This window comes from Athene noctua, chromosome 1 (genome assembly GCF_965140245.1).
Source record: "Athene noctua chromosome 1, bAthNoc1.hap1.1, whole genome shotgun sequence".
Classification (NCBI taxonomy): Eukaryota; Metazoa; Chordata; class Aves; order Strigiformes; family Strigidae; genus Athene; species Athene noctua.
The window spans coordinates 6,254,365-6,272,357 of record NC_134037.1 but is presented as its reverse complement, the minus strand read 5'-3'; the positions used below and the strand labels follow the sequence as shown (position 1 = coordinate 6,272,357).

The window sequence follows — 17,993 nt, the reverse complement described above, 5'->3', positions numbered from 1 at the left end:
AAAAAGGTTAAAAATGGTCCAACTCCTCCTCTCCCCTTCCAAACCGAGAGCTAGCAGAGAAACGCACAAATCCAACTCTGGTTTTAATCGTTTTCAGAAAGTAGCTAATAGCTATTCAAACGTGTGCAGAGAAGGGTTTGCTAAACTCCTTTTTTTTTTTTTCTTTTTTCTTTTTTTTTTTTTTTTCCAGAGAGAGTGTTTCCAAGTTATAAAATATACAGTCCAAGTCTGAAGTGTAAGGCTTTCAAAAGAAAATCATTGATCTAAATTTACTCCTTTTAGATTTGCTTGAATGTGCTTGATGAGATGCTGTTTGGGTGTTTTACTGCATATGAGAGGATAATTTCTGGACATGTAAATAAAAGCATATTGCATGTGGGGAAAAGCATAATATCTCGTTGTAAATGATGAATCGCCTAGTGCAGAGGCAACTTATTCTTTATTTTAATATAAATAGGATCGAAAAAAATCACTGATTTCTCCATTCTATCTATCTGTCTCTCTATCCATCTATCTATCTATCAATCTACTAAAACAGCAGATATATGCACTACATAATACGTATATTTGATCACTGTATATCCACATATATATGTGTAGATGCATAAACAGATACACAAATATGCATTTATAAACACTCCTATATAAATTGAGCAGGTTTGTATGTATACATGCATATGTAACGTGTCGTATACATGTGCCTACATATGCAAGAATATATATAATTTACATACAGAAACGTGTCAATTTATATATGTCTGCACATGAAAAAAGTTGTATGTTAGGAGATATATGTGTGTATATGTGCATGTATATGTACGTCTGTGCATGTGCCACTGAGTATGTGTATATATCTTTATACGCCTGCATATAAGTCTCTATATGTGTGTATATGTATATATCTAGTCGCATATATGTCTGTAGATATATGTAACTCTAACAGATAATGTTTTTTACTATCCGATTGAGGTAGACTTGTGCAGCCTATTGTTTCAGACAACAGATATAAGTTGCGATGGAAGAGGAACGTCGGATTTGGTGTCTGTCCCCCATTTCCAATTATAGATGGATCATTACAGACAGAGAAGTACTGAGAATCCAGACATCTGCTCTTCACATGAATGCACTCACCTCCTAGAGAACAGCCTGCCATCATGCTCTGGAAACTGGTTGAAAATGTCAAGTATGAAGATATCTATGAGGTGAGTATATAATATGCATATGAGTAAGAAAGTATATGTATATTTAAATATACATCTAGCATATAGATATAGGCATGACTGTAATACATATATAGCTCTACATATACATATAGGCAGATATAGAGACGCAAACACCAACACACACAAGTATAGAGACGGGAAACCAAGAGTAAATGCTTAAATGCTTATTTATTTGCATATTTGTATTCAGCATGCCAAGTCCTAAACTTTTTTTTTTTTTTTTTTTTTAATGGAAAAGCTGTTTGATGCGATTTAAAACATCAAAGAAATGATCTGGGGGTTGGAATGAGGCAACTTAAAGGCAAGAGTTTGATTGTTTAGACCTCGAATTAAATATAATTCGATTAAATATGGACAAATGTCGAGAGAAAAAAAAAAAAAAAAAAGCTGAAAATTGAAGAGAAACGCAATCTGGTATTCAGAGACCGGATACATTTCTTTCTTTTCTTTCTTTCTTCTATTTATTTTCCAATTCCAAGCTAAGTTCAACCTGAATTTGGATTTTTTTTTTCCTTTTTCTTGTTTTCACAAATCGGATACGTTTTTTACGACTTTTTATACCTATATAGCAATAGATAAGCTATGCCTGTATACATACACTCGCATTAATTAAGCGGCGCATACATTCTTGCTCGTATGTGAGTACACACGCCCGGACTGATACGTTCAAAGGCAGCTCCGCATAGTCCGCAGACGAGAAAAGTTGTGTATTTTATTCAGACCTCCGCGTTATTTTCGAGGTCAAAAAGCAGACCAAGGGTGGGGGGGGAAAAAAAAAAATCACAGCGCAAACACCGCGAAACATTTCTTTATTTTGCACGATTTCCTGAGCCGGATCTTTCCCAAACGGGCTCCGCGAATGCATTTCTTGTAAGTTAACCAGCATGAGGATATGCTCCGAAACGGGGGGGGGGGAACAAAACCAAACCAAAAAAAATGTGTGTAAGGAAAGGCGCTCTGCAAAATGAGATTTTTTTATTTATTTATTTATTTTTATTTTGGGGAGGCATTTGCGCGGCGATCGCAGAGTGGGGGAGATTTTCAGAAGGGTGCGATCCTCCAGCTCCAGCGCGGGGGTTGAACCGTGGGGAGGCGGCTGGGCAGGGGCTGGGATCGGGTTGGGACCGGGTAGGGGCTGGGACCGGGCTGGGTAAGGAGCTGATACAGGGCTGGGACCGGGCTGGGACCGGGCAGGGGCTGGATACCGGGCTGGGACCGGGCTGGAGTCGGGCAGGGGCTGGGTAAGGCACTGCTACCGGGCTGGGACCGGGCAGGGTCTCGTACCGGGCTGGGTCGGGGACTGCTACCGGGCTGGGACCGGGCTGGGCCGGTGGAGGGGCTGGTAGCGGGCTGGTGACGCGCCGGGAACCGGGCAGGGGCCGGGAGCGCAGCCCCGGGAAGTGCCGTCGGGGCCGCGCCGCCCGCAGCCCTCCCCTCCGGGAGCGCCTTCGCACTTCCAGCGGGGAAACTCCCCAGAAAAACGGCGAAAGAGACAGAGGGAGGAGGGCACAGCCCCGGCTTCTCCCGGCCGGAGAAAGGACGGGGCGGCGGGGAGCGGGGAGGGTGCCCGCCGGCCGCACGGGAGGGAGAATGTCTCCGCTCCCAAAAGCTGCCGTCGGGTTAATGATCAACCTCCAGAGCCCGGCGTGTGTGTCTGCGGGTCTGCGTGTGTGTCCGTGTGTCCGGCCCGCCGGCCGTCCCCAGCCCGCTGAGCCCTCGCTGCTTTTCCCTCCCCGTCCCCAGGCACAGCCCGGCCATTGTCTCTGCCCGCAGCGGCAGGCGACAAAACATCTCCCCTCCCTGCCAGCGAGGTCGGGGATTTGGGGTTTGGGGTGTTTGGTTTTGTTTTTTTTTTTTTTTTCTACCCTCCTTTGAAGGGGATTTTTAAACTGCTGTGCGTTTTACAGACACCTATGTTTCTAGATTGCCGTGGGAGAGAAGCAGAGTTGGGGGAGCGGTTGGGTGGGATTTGGCTGCGGGATACCCTAACTTGGGGGTGCGCTCCAAGACATTTTTTAACATGTAACCTTTTTTTTAAAAAAAAAAAAAAAATATTGTTGACTTTTTTAAGAGCTGAAGCTCTCTAGATTTACCTTTAAAAAAAAAAGTGTTTCTTTTCTTTCCTATTTATAATTAACAACACGATGGTAGAGGCGTCTCAACCACTTATACAGAATCTGTTCTTAAAACAAAAGTGTGTGTGTGTGTGTGTGTGTGTGTTGTGCGCGGGGAGAGGAGGGGGGGGGAGCTGCTCTGGGAAGTGTGAGTCTATTTAGGAAGGAAAGTAAGTTGAACTTTAACAGAAATGGCAGACAGTCCAGTTGAACGGGTTCCTGCAACATCGCAAAGGTTTTATATCGCCCCTGGCTTTGCCTCAAAACTATAAATTTACTATCCTTTAAAATTCACTGCATGCATTTTACATTTGGGTGAAAATCAGGAGATATATGTACATAAATATATTTTTTTTTTCATGTCGGGTGGGAGGAACAGGATTCAGAAAAAAAGTGGAGTCCAACTTAAGGCAGATTCCAGTGTTTATTTGGCTATTGCGAATAAATACGATCTGTAACATGCACCAGAAGGGCTTAATCTCCGCTGTAAATAGACGTATATTATAGTGACTGCACATTTCTTCTTTCATTTATTTTTTAAAGAAGGAAGGATTAGAAAAGACTTTTTTTTCCTCATTATTTGTTTGGATTTAAAAAAAAAAAAAATACAAGAACAAAACCACCAAAGGCAATCAATTCCTCGTATTAGGAATGTATAATTAAATGTGGGGAAAAAAAAAAAAAAAAAAAAAAAAGGAAATATGTTTTTTTCTTCTTCGCCTCCAGCATTGCTTCATCTCACTTCCTTGCTCCAACTCCGCAGTGTCTACTTTCCTCATCTTCCTCCGCTCGAGTTAATTGAAGTTATGCCTCTTCCTTGCTAAACTTTTTCCCCCCTCTCCCTCTCCCCAAACTCTGCCTCTGCCAGCCCCCCTCGTCTGATTACATCTAGTAATTCTCCACTGAATGAACGTCATTTACAATAGTAGGGGAGCTCTCGAGCTGGCTGCCAGCTTCACGCTCCATTTGGTCCTGCATTCTCCCTTTAAAGTAGTCGTGTAATATTAATAGTCATGAATATCAATTATTATGAGGCGGTGTAGGGAAGGAAAGGGAGGAAGGGGTAGCGGAGCAGTCTGAGCCTAGCCTTGGGTTGAAGAGGATTGTATTTGGGAGCTCAAAGGAAAAAAAAAAAAAAAAAAAAAAAAAAAAAAAAAAAAAGGAGAGGGAGGGGTAAATCATATATGTAGATAGAGGTTTCCAAGCTCGGTTTTGGGGGCATTGCTCTTTTTTTTTTTTTTTTTTTTCCTTTTTTTTTTTTTTTTGATGGATAGACTTCGAAATATCTCAAGCTGTTCTCCTGTGTCCAACACGTCCCTTTGCAGATCTCCTTGATATTTTTCCCTCCAATTATTAGTATTATCGCCATTATTTTATTTTTAGCTATTACAAGACTTTTTTTATTTCCAGATGTTAGTCCACACCTATTCCGCCATGGTGAGTTTGGATCCATGTTGTACTAGAATTGCATGCTCTCTCTCTCTCTCTCGATCTGTTGTCTCTCTCTCTCCCTCTCTCTCTCTTTTTAAACGCCTTTGGCTTGGTAATTTAGCACAATAATTGGAGGAGGCTTGCAGCTGCTTCTCCCTTTTTGCATTGTGTGTTCTCGATTTGAGCTAGGGGAGTTTGGGGGGAGAGCAGTGGGAAAAAAAAACTTTTTTTCCTTTTTTTTTTTTTTTTTTTTTTGAACCATGTGTGCCATTGCTTGTGGGGGTTTGAGCTACACTTTGTGGAATAGATATTTTTCTTGTTTACTTTTAGCCTCGCAGCTTCAGCGCGATGGAGTTGGACAAAACTCCTCTCCCACCTTTTCTCTGAAGCCTCCACACACTCCCCCCACCTCGTCCCCCCACACACCCCAAAGACTTTTCATTACAATTAACCCCCACCCCATTCTCCGGAATATAATATTGGAAAAGGAGACAAAAGACACTGGAAGTTGCTGCAGAAATCATAGCGACTGGATTTGTTCAATACCGATGTTTCATTTTGATTTTATTTGATTTTTTTTTTTTTAAGGGGTGGACTCTCTTTATACAAAGACCCCCCGTGATTTTTATTTTGGTTTATTTTTTCAAGTCCTTTTTCGCACAACTTCTTACCTCGGAGTCCTCCGAGAAGTACAACTTTCTTTTTGGTCTTTTCCACGTGAAGATGGGTTGGTGCTTTTTGAGTTTCAGGACTTCAGCAGAGAGGGAATAAACAGATGTTTGGAAACTTTAGGCAGGACAAGGGATGGGTTGTTTGGAAGGATGAGTGGTTTGGGGGGGTCTTAATTTTTTATTTTATCTTTTTTTACCTTTAGTTTTATTTGGGGACTGCTGGAGGGGGAATCGTATTACTGGAATGAAGTCACAGATCATATACGCATATGGAGCACTAGTCCGACATTTTTAATTATGACATTTAGCATTTCTCCCTCACACACAAATCCCCTTCCCCCTTCTTGATAGTTATTGGGAATAGACATGATCTGAGTGAGAAACGATGGAATATTTCTAATCCGCGGTGGGGGAAGGGGGCACATCTGAACCTTAGTTTAGAATTGTGTGCATTTTGGTTTTATTTTATTTTGGAGTGGGTTTGTGCTCCTTTTATTTTATTTAAAAAAAAAAAAAAAAGAAAAAAAAAAAAGAAAAAAAGGTCCTCTTTTTTGTTGTTTTTATTTCATTCCGCTTGTAGGACCGGCATGATGGAGTGCCCAGCCACAGTTCCAGGCTGTCCCAGCTGGGATCCGTCTCCCAGGGACCCTACTCCAGCGCTCCTCCGCTCTCTCACACCCCATCCTCGGATTTCCAGCCGCCTTATTTCCCACCCCCCTACCAGCCTCTTCCTTACCACCAAAGCCAGGACCCTTACTCCCATGTCAATGACCCCTACTCCCTAAACCCCTTACATCAGCCCCAGCAGCACCCCTGGGGACAGAGGCAGAGGCAAGAGGTGGGATCAGAGACCGGGTCACTGCTGCCACAGCCTCGGGCCGCCCTGCCCCAGCTCTCGGGACTGGACCCCAGGCGGGACTACCACTCAGTAAGGAGGCCAGATGTCCTTCTGCACTCCGCTCACCATGGCCTTGACTCCGGCATGGGGGACAGCCTTTCTCTGCACGGCATCGGACACCCAGGGATGGAGGAGGTCCAGGTAAGGCACCGCGTTTCTTTCTCCTGGGCGATGCAGATGCCATCCAGGCTGGAGCCCCCATCCCTCGGCTAGAAATGAGCAGTGAGGGTTTTCCAGCAATATTAGCGTGGGTTACCATCCTTTTTCCGCACTGGGATTGTAACTGATACTCCTCGCCTTTTCTTTTTCTTTATTTATTCTTTTATCTTTTTTTTTTTTTTTTTTTTTTTTAAGATAAATTATTTCACTGCTATCACGCACAGGCTCCGCTTTATAAACCCTCCCCTACATGGCAAGCCAACAGAGTACAGGGAGAAGGCAGACATACTGCTCTAAATACTCCACGTGTTTCCAAAACTGGCAGAGTTTAAGCCTGGCTTTCAAATTCCTGTTATTTCCCATGCAATCTCAGCTCACACACCACCACCACCCCCCGCCCCCCAGCCAATTTCCTGCATTTTGATGAAACTGTCAGATTACTACATTTTTCATCCAGGAGAGGGGGGAAATATAAACAAAACCCAAACCAAAAGCAATAACCAGTGATCAGGAACAAGCCTCCCCCCTCCCCCCCCCCCCCTTTTTTTTTTTTTTTTTAAGTATAGATGGTAGGGTAGCACTAATATTAATTAGATTTGCTCCCTCTTTTGGGTAACAAAGGAGTTTCACCGGCCTCAAAGCACAGTATTTCCCAGCCTTCTCCCATCCCACGCGAAACTCATCATCACGTGTTATTTCCTAAAAACAGAAAGGCCCTTAACAGCTTCGGTGCTGGGGTGACTTGCACCTCGCTGGAGCAGGGCACGGCCACTCGGTGGGGACTCCCGAGCCGGAGGCTGGAGCCCTCAGGGTCCTGCATTAGGCTTTACTAGTCAGGATTTGGGGGTTCCCCTCCATTCCTTTTTTTTTTTTTTTTTCCCAAAAAAAAGTATGTGTCATGGGTGTCATATATATTTATATTTAGACTTGGGATATATAACGATATGGACCACTGGATGAGATACGGACTTCAAAGTTACAGAAAGGAAAAAAAGAAAGGAGAAAAGAGGAGGCTGAGAAGGGAAAAAATAGCCGTGAAAAAGGATCCTGCTGAACATTACAGGACTCGGCGGCAGAGAAGCGGGGGGGCTGTATTGCATTGGCTGGAGGCTTGGCTTAAGGCTCCACGGGAAAATCTCCGAGCTTTGCTGGGACAAGCTGCTTTAGAAATAGAAAGGTTTTTCTGTTTGGATTTGCTTCTGCCTCCGAGCTCAGTGGCCGTTGGGTCGCTGGTTTCTGCGGGTTTCCAAGCTGGTTTTGAGACCTGGGGGCAGCCCCTGACCCCCACGGGCGTGATGCGCAGGTCTCGTCTCGCATTTCTGTCTCAGCCAAACTGGCTTGCAGGTCAAGGCGAGTTTTACTTCTGTGAATGCAGAAAGGGGATCTCTCTTCTTTCTCTCTACAACTGATAGACGTTAAGTACTGTTTGTGCTTTGATATTTACACTTTCCCCAAAGAAAAGCCGGTAATTGTTGTGCTCTTGTGAGAAAGAGAGAAAAGAAGGAAAGGCAAGGGAAAGATATAAAAAGAGAGAAGAAAAATAAAAATGGAAAAGGGAGAAAGAGCGAAAGGAGAGAGAAAGAAAAAGAATAAAAGATAAAGAGTAGGAAAGGAGGAAAAAGGAGAAGGGAGAGTGAAAGCAAGAAAGAATAACAGGGGGAGAGAGAAAGAGAGAAAAGAAGGAAGAAGAGTAAAGAAGGAAAAGTCCTGCTCAGCTCAAATAAAGCAGCTGTCTCTCTTTTTTTCCCAATAAAACACCCCCTCTGCGGGCAGGACACAGCACTCGCGGAAGGTGCCTCCCCCCGACGGCTCCGAGCGCTGAGCCCCGCGGCCACCCGCGACCCGCTCGCCCGGGGCCGGGCGGGGGCCGGGCGGGGGCTGCCGAGGCTGCGGGCCAGCAGGCCTGGGCTTCTTGTTTTGGGGTGCTGAGGGACTGGGCAAGTGAAACAGGCCCTTTATTTCTAAAAGTTTGGTCTCAGGCTGGGGGAGGAGGGGAAGAGGGAGAGGAGGGTATCCCAAGGAGAAACACGTGAAGGAAGAAGTGTCCAACTGCAAGTTAACACAGGCAGGAGGGAAAGCAGCCCAGTGCTCACTCCTACCGCTCAGCATTTTCTATTCTTGTCCCTTGACTAGTGACAGATGAAGTTGGGCAGTTTTCCCCCCTGATTTTTAATACGGATTTATTCGAGGTTCAAGGAATCCGTTCTAGCTACAGAGATTCCTATCTAGGCGACATACACTTATTATCCACAAACACGAGAAAGAATCTCCAGGAAGGGTGTCAATTTTTTTTTTTTTCTTTCTTTTCCAGTAGTCCAAAAAGTTGAACCAGTATCTAGGTATATAGTTGGATAAAGATGTTTCTCCTGGCTTTAGCTTATGCATGTCTGATCAAATATGTGCCATGAGAATGGGTTGGGCTGACAAGGGAGAATTGAGACAGAGAAAGAGAGTGCGTGACAGAAAGAAACAGTGGTTATTTTATAAACACCAGATCCAGGCCATGTGTGAACCATTGTCCAGGGGTAGAATTAAGTGATTGTAACACGATAGGGCGCTGTTATTGTAAACAGGACGTATTGTATTGCTATTGCTGCCCTTTTCGAGAGGAATTTTCAGTCTGCGATTTACAGCCCTCAGACAGGGTACGGAGAAGCCAAGATCTACTTATTGAAACCAAATTTGCATCACCTAATAGGGACTCTGAAAAACACCATTGCAACCCCAGTGGGGTTTGGTTGGTTTGATTTGTTGGTTGGTTGGTTGGTTGGTTGGTTGTTTTCCCTCGGCTAGGCAAAAGCAAGGTTTTACTGGTAAAAGATAGGATAAGAAAATATACAGGGGAGATCTAGATTCTTTAGACTCTTTAAAGGAAAACAAAAAGATCAGTTTTCAGGCTTTCCCCTTCAGACATATCCCCAGCTATTGCATAAGGTGGATATCCAGGAAGCTCCGTGCTGTCAGATTACTGGAGGAGGGTAGGGAGGGGAATCTTCCTCTCTAGATTTTCTAAGTATATCTGGAGACTCATCACCTTTCCCCTCCCTGCACACACACCTCCACTCCTCCTCCTCACTCACTCACACTGTCGTCCCCGTTCCTGTGTGCTAGCTGGAGACACGGAAAGTTAAGTTGCACCAAAACACGCAAGTCTCTTATAAAGTAACCCCTGGTATCACTTTTAACTAAAGAAGTCTAGTAATTAAAAGTCTGAGTTGTTTTTCCACGTTTCCGCATGCAGTCCTAATTAAATCTTTACGATCCTCTCTGTGACTATTAACTGCCAGCATGCTGAGCGAATATCCTGTACAAAAACCCAGCAGGAGGGCGTAATTAGATAGAAAATCAGACAGGAGTCTTCTCATTAACTACAACAACTAACCCACGTTGCTGATGGAGCGAGCGGAGTGCACGCACACACATAAAGCGTGTGCACAACCATCGTCTCCAGAGATAAGGTGAGATAAGGAGGAAAAAAAAAAAATATATAGAAAAGGAAAGATGGCGTTTCATATTTACCTCCAATTCTGTGCCATCGAGGAACACCACGATGCACTCCAGCAGGCTGCAGGATTTGCTCATCATCCCTCTTTGGGAGCTGCTCAGGGAAAGGAGGGAAGACTTTGTAATTTTATTTTGTGCCCTTTAGGTATGGAGCCTATTGATTATGAGAGAGAGGCACAGCCATGCACAAACACACAACATAAGGAACCACTGTGTCTGTGTGTGTGTGTGTGTGCGCGCTCGTTTGAGTGGGGACTAGAGGAAAATGAAAAGAAAGATCTCATAGAAAATATTGTTCCGTCACATTTTTGGGAGATGTGATTTTCTCCTAAATCATAGTCCGTCTTGAACGTCTCTGCTGAGCAAAAATAGCCGGAGATAAGGACTGTATCCGGATAAACTCAGCCTCTCGGTGTAGAAAAGATAAAGTTAAAATAATACGGAAGAAAATCATTGTTTTGCTCTAAGATGTTTTCCTTATCAGGAAAAAAAAAAAAAAAAACAAAAACAAACCCTCCACTAATATGCAATAACCCGGAAAACCCCAAACCCTAAGTAGTAATGAGAAAAATAAAATAACTCAGAAACCCACAGGTCCTCCTTTTCTCTGAAACCCAGACTCTCCCCTAAAAACAGAACCTGTCATAGTTCTGCAATAAATTGCTCTCATGATACCTCTTCTCTTTGGGAGATGATTTTCCTGTGCCGACCGCCGATTCAGCGGTAATTTTTATTTGTTTGTTTGTTTTTTGTATAGCCCGCTTTCGTGTTGTGAAATGAAAGCCAGCATTTGCTCTGTCCTCTGTGCCCGCCTTTGTTCTCTTCCCTGCTAAAGAAGTTAATGCCATAATAACAGGTGTGCTCCTGAGCGGGCTGGAAAGAAAGGAAAGAAAGGAAAAAAAAAATATATATATATATATAAAAAAGAAAAAAAAAAAGAAAAAAAAAAAGAAGGGGGTAAAAGGCTTTGAAGGAGATCGGGACACTTTTTCTAGGCAATCGGTTTAATGGTTTATACTTTTGATAATGTATATTCTCGCCCCCCCCCCTCTCCGTCCCCACTAATTCAGGACATGGAAGCAACCTCGGGAGCTGTAAATCTCTTTCTGCTTGTACCCTATACGATGGGGGCGTTGCTCTGCACTCCGAATTGCTCAGGCTTTAATTAAAAGTCCATAATGTAAACTATTATATATAAAAAGTAAATGGCCCTTGAATTATTAAGATGTAGCAGGGTTACACAAACAAACAAAACAAAAAAAAAAAAAAGAAAAGAAGGAGGGAGGGGGAGGAAAGGGGAGGGAGAATTTAAGTTGTCCTTAATCGTGTTCATTTATGTCATGCAATAGATCTTGCAGATGTTGCCACATTGCCAGATTTTCAAAGGAAGAAATATAAAGCTTTCTCGAATGCAAAGAAGTCTGTGTGATATCTGTGTTTTATAAGATAACAAAACCAGTATTGCACCCCATATGCTTCACACCTTTTTTTTTTTTTTTTTTTTTTTTTTTTTATTAGAAGACTATATAATTTGTAAGAATTTCATTTCCTTGTCGATTTGGGGGAATAATAATAACAATAATAATAGTAAAAAAAAAAAAAATCCCTCCTCCCCTAGTGAATTAATATAAATGGAAATAACAGAAACTCCAGTTTGGAATGACATGATTTATGTACGCGATTCTTTAATATCCAGTCAATTTGAATAGTGATGTTTTTATATCCACAGTCAGTTGAAGATGCCAATAACAGCGGTATGAACTTATTGGACCAGTCTGTCATTAAAAAAGGTATGGATTATTCCAACAAGCTAGACAAACTTTTACTGTGTAGCAATATCTTCATGATATATTTTGACTTTGGGGCAATTAATTTATCCGGGAAGCAGGCATACATGGCAGCGAGATGAATAGTGGATTGGATCGGTAGATAGAGTGAAGGGAAAAGGAAAGATATGTGAAAGTAAGAGTTGATATCCCCCCTCCCCCGTCCTTCAAAGGTTTTAATTACACAAATGCTCTCTCATGGAGCACCCCATGCTCAAATGCAGTTTCCACAGCCGCCCCCCCCCCCTCCTCTTTTCCCCCCGATAGTCCTCGATGGGGACCCCTTGGCTTTTAAAGAGGGAGGGGGATTGATTCCCTTTGGGGTTTAAACGCATTTCCCAAGCGAATCGAACGTGAAGAGGAGAGAAAGAAATGCCTCTGGAAAGGCAGCCTCGACTTCTTCCCCCCTTCCTCCAAGAATCCCCCCTTCCCCCTGCCCATTTTTTAAATCTTTCTACATATGCGCACATGATTTAGTGTAACTGCAGAATCACCCCATACTGTTAAAGGGAATGTGATATTAACAAATGTTTGCAGTCTCTTGTACAGCTGTAAGCAAAATAATTAACTAATTAAACTAATTAAATGTAATTACAATAACTCATTTTGGGCGTATTGCAGCTGCTTAATTTTTTTACATTTCTCTGACAGTCACTCGAAGATGCTTGGCGATTAGTGTTGTGTTATGCTGATAGACATTAAACAGATCACACACTGCAAATGTAGGGAAAGCTATCTTTAATTATCTAAGGAGTTTCTATTTCTAGATTCAATTTTAAGTACCAGAGATGAGGCTTAGAAATGCTGTCCCTTATGCTTACTATCAGCAGCACTTATCTCCAGGACCTTATTATTTGTCAAATGCTCACAAATACTTTAATAGAGATGATCTTCTAGAATGTAAAGCAAAATAACAGGGAGGGTATTTATTTAAAATGTGTTCAAGGCAGCATGAGGTCCTTCCGTGTATTTATTGTTTTTTAATTTAAATCCTCACGTACAGACTCCCTCACACACACACGATCAAGTTCTAGTTACTTGAGGGATGAAAGCAATGAAAACTTGAAGACCATTTGGCAGCATCATTTATGACCAACGTTTGAAAAGTCGAATCGAAGGTGGTTTTAAGAAACAGAAAATTACTTATCTTGAAGAAGAAAAAAAAAAAAAAAGTTGTTTCTCCTGTTTTAGCTCAGTTTGAACGTTTAGTAGGTTTTGTGCTTAGGGTCTGTAAGCTGATGGCTTGTGGTTGTATATTTTTCTCTTTTTTTTTCTCACTCTCCTCCCCGCTCCTCCCCTCCCCACCCCCATTTGTCACCTCATACACGATGTTTCCTCTTGGGTGTATTTGATTAATTGGTGCTTGATTTGTGGTCGAGAGACTTTTTTCTAACGTTGCTCCGTGCTCGCATTTTCCTTTCGCAATCTGTTTGGTTGGTGTGGTTTTTGTTTTTTTTTTTTTTTTTTTTTTCGCGGAACACTCTTCTGTTGATCACCCCCTCCAAAATACTCTTTTTTACCACCCCCCCTTTCCCTCTGTCTGTGTCTCTCCCTCCTTCAGATGACGAGGGCAGCAGAGATATTTAATATGGATGCTGAGTGCTACAATTAGATGGCGAGTAGCACTAAAATGTGAATGTTAATAATTCCATGTATTAGGTATAGATTTAGGTGGTTTTTATTGTGTATGGGCATTGCAACGGCCCCGGGTTGCAAACAGACCCATAGAGGTGGGATTACCTGTGTCTGTTTGCAGCCATAAGGAGAGATAGTCTGAATCTATCCATGATGAACAGGGTACGTATGCACTCTGGAAGTTAGATGACTTAAAAAAATCCCGAGATTCTTCTGCAGCTGTTTTAAAGTCACCGCAGCAGGATTTTCTGCCTTAGAAGTAATGCTGAGCAATAAGAAACTTTCCAGCATTAAAAAAAAAAATTAAAATAATCGTGGGCTCAGTTGCTTTCCGCACAGTGAGTTTCCTGGGTGCAGAGGAAGAGAGATGGGTAATAAATAGTAGGTCACATTTGTGTCAGGCACTATTTAATCGGGACGAGAGAAGGAGCAACACAGAGAGGGTTCGGTATCAATTTTGCTTCGTTCCCTGCGGTTTGTAGCTCTGAGGATGTACTGTGAAGTAAGAATAAGTTATTTAAACTCTGTAAATCGTTATTGCAGGCGGATGGCATAGATAGATAGATAGATAGATAGATAGATAGATAGATGAATGATAGATAGATAGATAGATAGATAGATAGATAGGTAGATAGATAGTGTTCTCCCCTTGATACATATTTTCTAGACGAGGGTTGGAAGGGGTCTACTTCGCCAAAACCTAGTTTAGTGTCTAGAATGCTTTAATTACAATGTGGTGGGAAAAGTAAGATGTGGACTTGAAGTCTAAACTTAATTATATCATCCAGACCGTGTCTGTTTCTTTATGGTCTTTGAGGTCTGCAGAGGGAATTATCTATCTATCTATGCAAAAGGATTGCCAAAAATATTAAGGAAATTATATAGGGATTCATACACGGCTATGGATTTATCTCACGTATCGATCCCGCACAATAGATTACATACACACAGTCTCTTGTTATGTTTGCTATCTGAGCTTACTTGACATTTCTGAAGTAATTTAGTTAAGAGGAAATGAGTTGTTCCCAGTAGAGAGAGCAAACGAGTGGAGTGAAGGTAGCCAGCGTGATAAATGGCTCTTTCATTTGGAGATCTCCAGAGCTCGTTTAAGGCTAATTTTCTGTATTAGCCCCCTTTGAGCTATTAATGCAATAGGCAGGGACCGTGGCCCCTCGTCTCTTAGCTGCCCCATTAGAGCGAGCATTAAGCTACCAAGCCTGAACTCTACTGTGGTGGTGGTGGTGGCGGTGGAATAATGAAAGGTGCTTTTTAAACTCTCCTAATCTAAACTGGCAGAGGGTGGTTAATACGATTTGAAGGGGGCTGGTCAATGAACAATCAATAAACTAATAATGAGAAGGATGCGGTACATTAACAGTCTAAAAATCCAACGAGACATTAAAAAATCATCGTTAACTCCTACTTCCATTAAGATTTGGGTGGTGGAAGTGGGAGGGAGGGAGCCAGATAAATCATCAAGATGATAATAATCACCAAGAGCATTATTTTCAGATTTAACTCGGCTTTAAGAGCTTACCGACTGCACATTTTGAGGCCTTTCCCCTCGATTTCTGCTGAAGTGAAGGGAAGGTTTTCCATGTGTCAGGAATAGAAGATCGGGTCCCCTTGTCAACTGCTCATCTGAAATTTGCTTGGCACCGTCTGTGGCGAAAGAAGTTGTCTTCTTGCAAAATCTTGTGTGACCCGAGTCCCAAGTTAATTTTTTGTGACTCTGGGGCACAGTCAGTGACCTTAAAATTATCCTGATGTATTTATTTACTTTCAGCTGTTTCTGACCATCGTCTGCACACTCACATCTGATTTAGCACGAAAGGGCCATTTTCACCCTAACACCTTAAATTCATTGTCTCCTTGCAAACACGCTCTATTGTTCATACTACTTTAAACAAACCTATGAAAGGAGGTGCCTTAACATTTCTTTTAACTCTTAATAACACAACATGAGATCCCTCCCCACCTCTTCTCGAAGTATCCGGATAAATGATTAACTGAAAACCACTTTGGCCTCAGCTTTTCAGGTGATAGATCTGGGAATCGGAGATGTTGCTTCGCTGCCACCCAGTTTCGTGCTTATTCCTGGATTGCCCACTGAACCTTATGATCCCCTTTAATTGAATGCGAAACAATTTCGAGGGAATACATTTCACTTTGAAATTTATTCCCGGCATTCAGGGGAAAGGGGCTGCAGTGGAGGAGAGGGGCGGGGGGAAGAGGAGGAGACGACAGGGACAGGAGGGAAGGGGACACGAATACCCACTTTCTGTATTTGTTCATTAAAACTAAAGTTAGAACGGAGGGTGGGTTTTTTTAGTGGCAATGGGTAAGATATCCCCGGACTTTCTACGTTTGGCTACCAAGTCAGAGCAAATCATCAGTTACAACAAAGTCCTGTTGTTATAAGGGAAAAAGAACTTTTTAGTCATTTCAGGTCCAGTAGGTAGATTTAAAAAAAGGTTTGAAGGCAGATTGATAGCTGATTAGTAAGAAGTTTGTCCATAATGTTTGTTAGTAAGGAATTTAAGACGTATTTCTTCCTAGTGATCTACCGTTAGACTATCGTATTATTCACCAGGTTTATTGCAGCGATATCTATAGCTTAGAGCCTTGTCATTCAGCTATTTTCAGGACATAATTCTATTTATTTATTTATTTTTACTCCTGCTGAAATGCCCTTTTATTTCCATTTCCTATTCAGTGTCTGCATTTCTGCGCGTTTTCACGCGTTTGTGGAGAGCAACCCAACAGAGAACCACCACCAAAAAACCCACCCCAACCCTAAGACTTAATGTATGCACAGAAAATTGTAAACATGTAAAGAACTGAAAGCTTCACGCTGAGTTTCGCCATGCTCCATTTCCCCACCATTTCCTGCTGTCGTTTTAAAGCGATCTCACTCATCTAGAGATCCCGTTTGCAGGAACAGTATGCTTATAATTACTAACAAATCAAGCGGCTACTGTTGCTCTCCCGGTTTATTGATAAGCTGAAGAGAAATGGAAGGGGGAGAAATGACAAAGAGGCTGGAAGTATCCACAGGAGGAGAAAGAGAGGAAGAAAGGAAGAGAGAAAGCAAGAGAAAGAAAGGAATAAAAAAGGAGAAAGGAGAAGAAAGTCAGAGAAAGGAGAGAGGGAGAGAGAAAAAAAAAAAAAGAAAGAGAGAAGGCAGATTTTGGAAGGGGGAATTATATAGTTGTGAGTGCGAGCATACACACAGAAAGTAGAGTTTGGCAGTGAGAGAAAATCAAATAGTTTCTGCTGGGGATAACAAGAACTAAACGGGATAAAGTCAAAGCAGAAGTGGTGGGGACGCTGCATACATACGCGTGTGTTATTCTGTATTATTTCAGCGGTTGTGGCAGTCCCTAACCAACTGGGAAAATTGATATCGACTAAAAATATACTCTGCATTACAGTTTATTTACATGCACGCAGGGATCTGACACATGCAGCTGCACACATGGACGTGTATATCTCTTCACCCACTAAAACCTCCACGTTACATATTATCTCTGGTGATGTCTGGGCTATATCTGAAAAGCTATAGCCATGATAAACATATAGATATGATATAGATAGAGATAATTCATTCCATGGCAAACACTTTTTTTGAGGCAGCATTAGGTAATTTACAGAAGATATAGAGTCTAGATAGAATACATCTCTCAGAAGCTATGAAATTGCAATAGATATGCTTACACCGCCTGGTAAGCTTCTAAAATGGGTTTAGAGTTATTAGACTCCAACTGATGGGTATGTTCATACGGTCCTTGTCGGGGAGGCAGTGGTAGGAAGAAAAGCTGAGGAGCTCCCAGCATAGCAGGGAAGGGAGCCAGCCTGCTTCCCAAAAGCAATTTGTAAGGAAAAAAAAAAAAAAAAAGAAACAACACCAAAAAAAGAAAAGAAAAAAAAAACACACCACACCAAACCCCTGAGCACGTGAAAATCCATATTTCAAAGGTTAACTAATGTAATGAGTGCTCCAAAAGGCCAAAGCGAGTGGGGGTGAGGCACAATTAAGCATTGCACGGGTCCCTCTCTCTTTAGTGAGTTTGGACTAAGATCAGATGGTCGTGGAATTGCTGCCTCTTGTTTAATTTCTCAGTTCACTGGACAGTGACCTGATAAACTGGTCACTAAATATAGCCACTGTAAAGGTGTACTCGAGCCACTGAGCCCGTGTGCTTGTCCGACGAAAAAAAATGCCAGTCATGAAAATCTGTCTGGTGTCACTGCTTTAATATAACTTCTTTTTTTTAAAAAAAAAAAAAAAAAAAAAGTTTTTCTTGATGCTTCACTCGAATGACTTTGCAGAATATCGTGCATTAAATAAGTGATATATCTATGTATAATGGGGAAGAGAGAGACTTTTTTTTTTTTTTTTTTTTTTTGTCTGCTCGTACTCCCTCTGATACCCCAAAACAAGTATTTTCCTATAGAATCAATGGCCAAAAAAATTCCTATTAATAGCAACGAAAGCAGGAGCGGGTCTCTAACTCTTTTATAACTGTTTC

At 42.2% G+C, this 17,993-nt stretch overlaps 1 protein-coding gene across 5 annotated transcripts in view; it reads left to right on the top strand.

The window, feature by feature from the left end:
• Positions 1–1,000: 1,000 nt before the first annotated feature.
• The window catches only part of TFAP2B (transcription factor AP-2 beta), a 33,739-nt gene continuing 16,746 nt past the window's right edge, over positions 1,001–17,993 (top strand). For 2 of the 5 annotated variants that reach the window (XM_074895485.1, XM_074895484.1), the window contains exons 1-3: positions 1,001–1,202; positions 6,020–6,478; positions 11,730–11,790. In XM_074895485.1, coding sequence (XP_074751586.1) covers positions 1,122–1,202; positions 6,020–6,478; positions 11,730–11,790 — 601 coding nt within the window. In that variant the 5' untranslated portion in view covers positions 1,001–1,121. Of the gene's footprint in view, positions 1,203–4,629; positions 4,775–6,019; positions 6,479–11,729; positions 11,791–17,993 lie in introns of those variants that run through there. The other 3 variants (XM_074895487.1, XM_074895488.1, XM_074895486.1) reach the window with 3 other exon arrangements.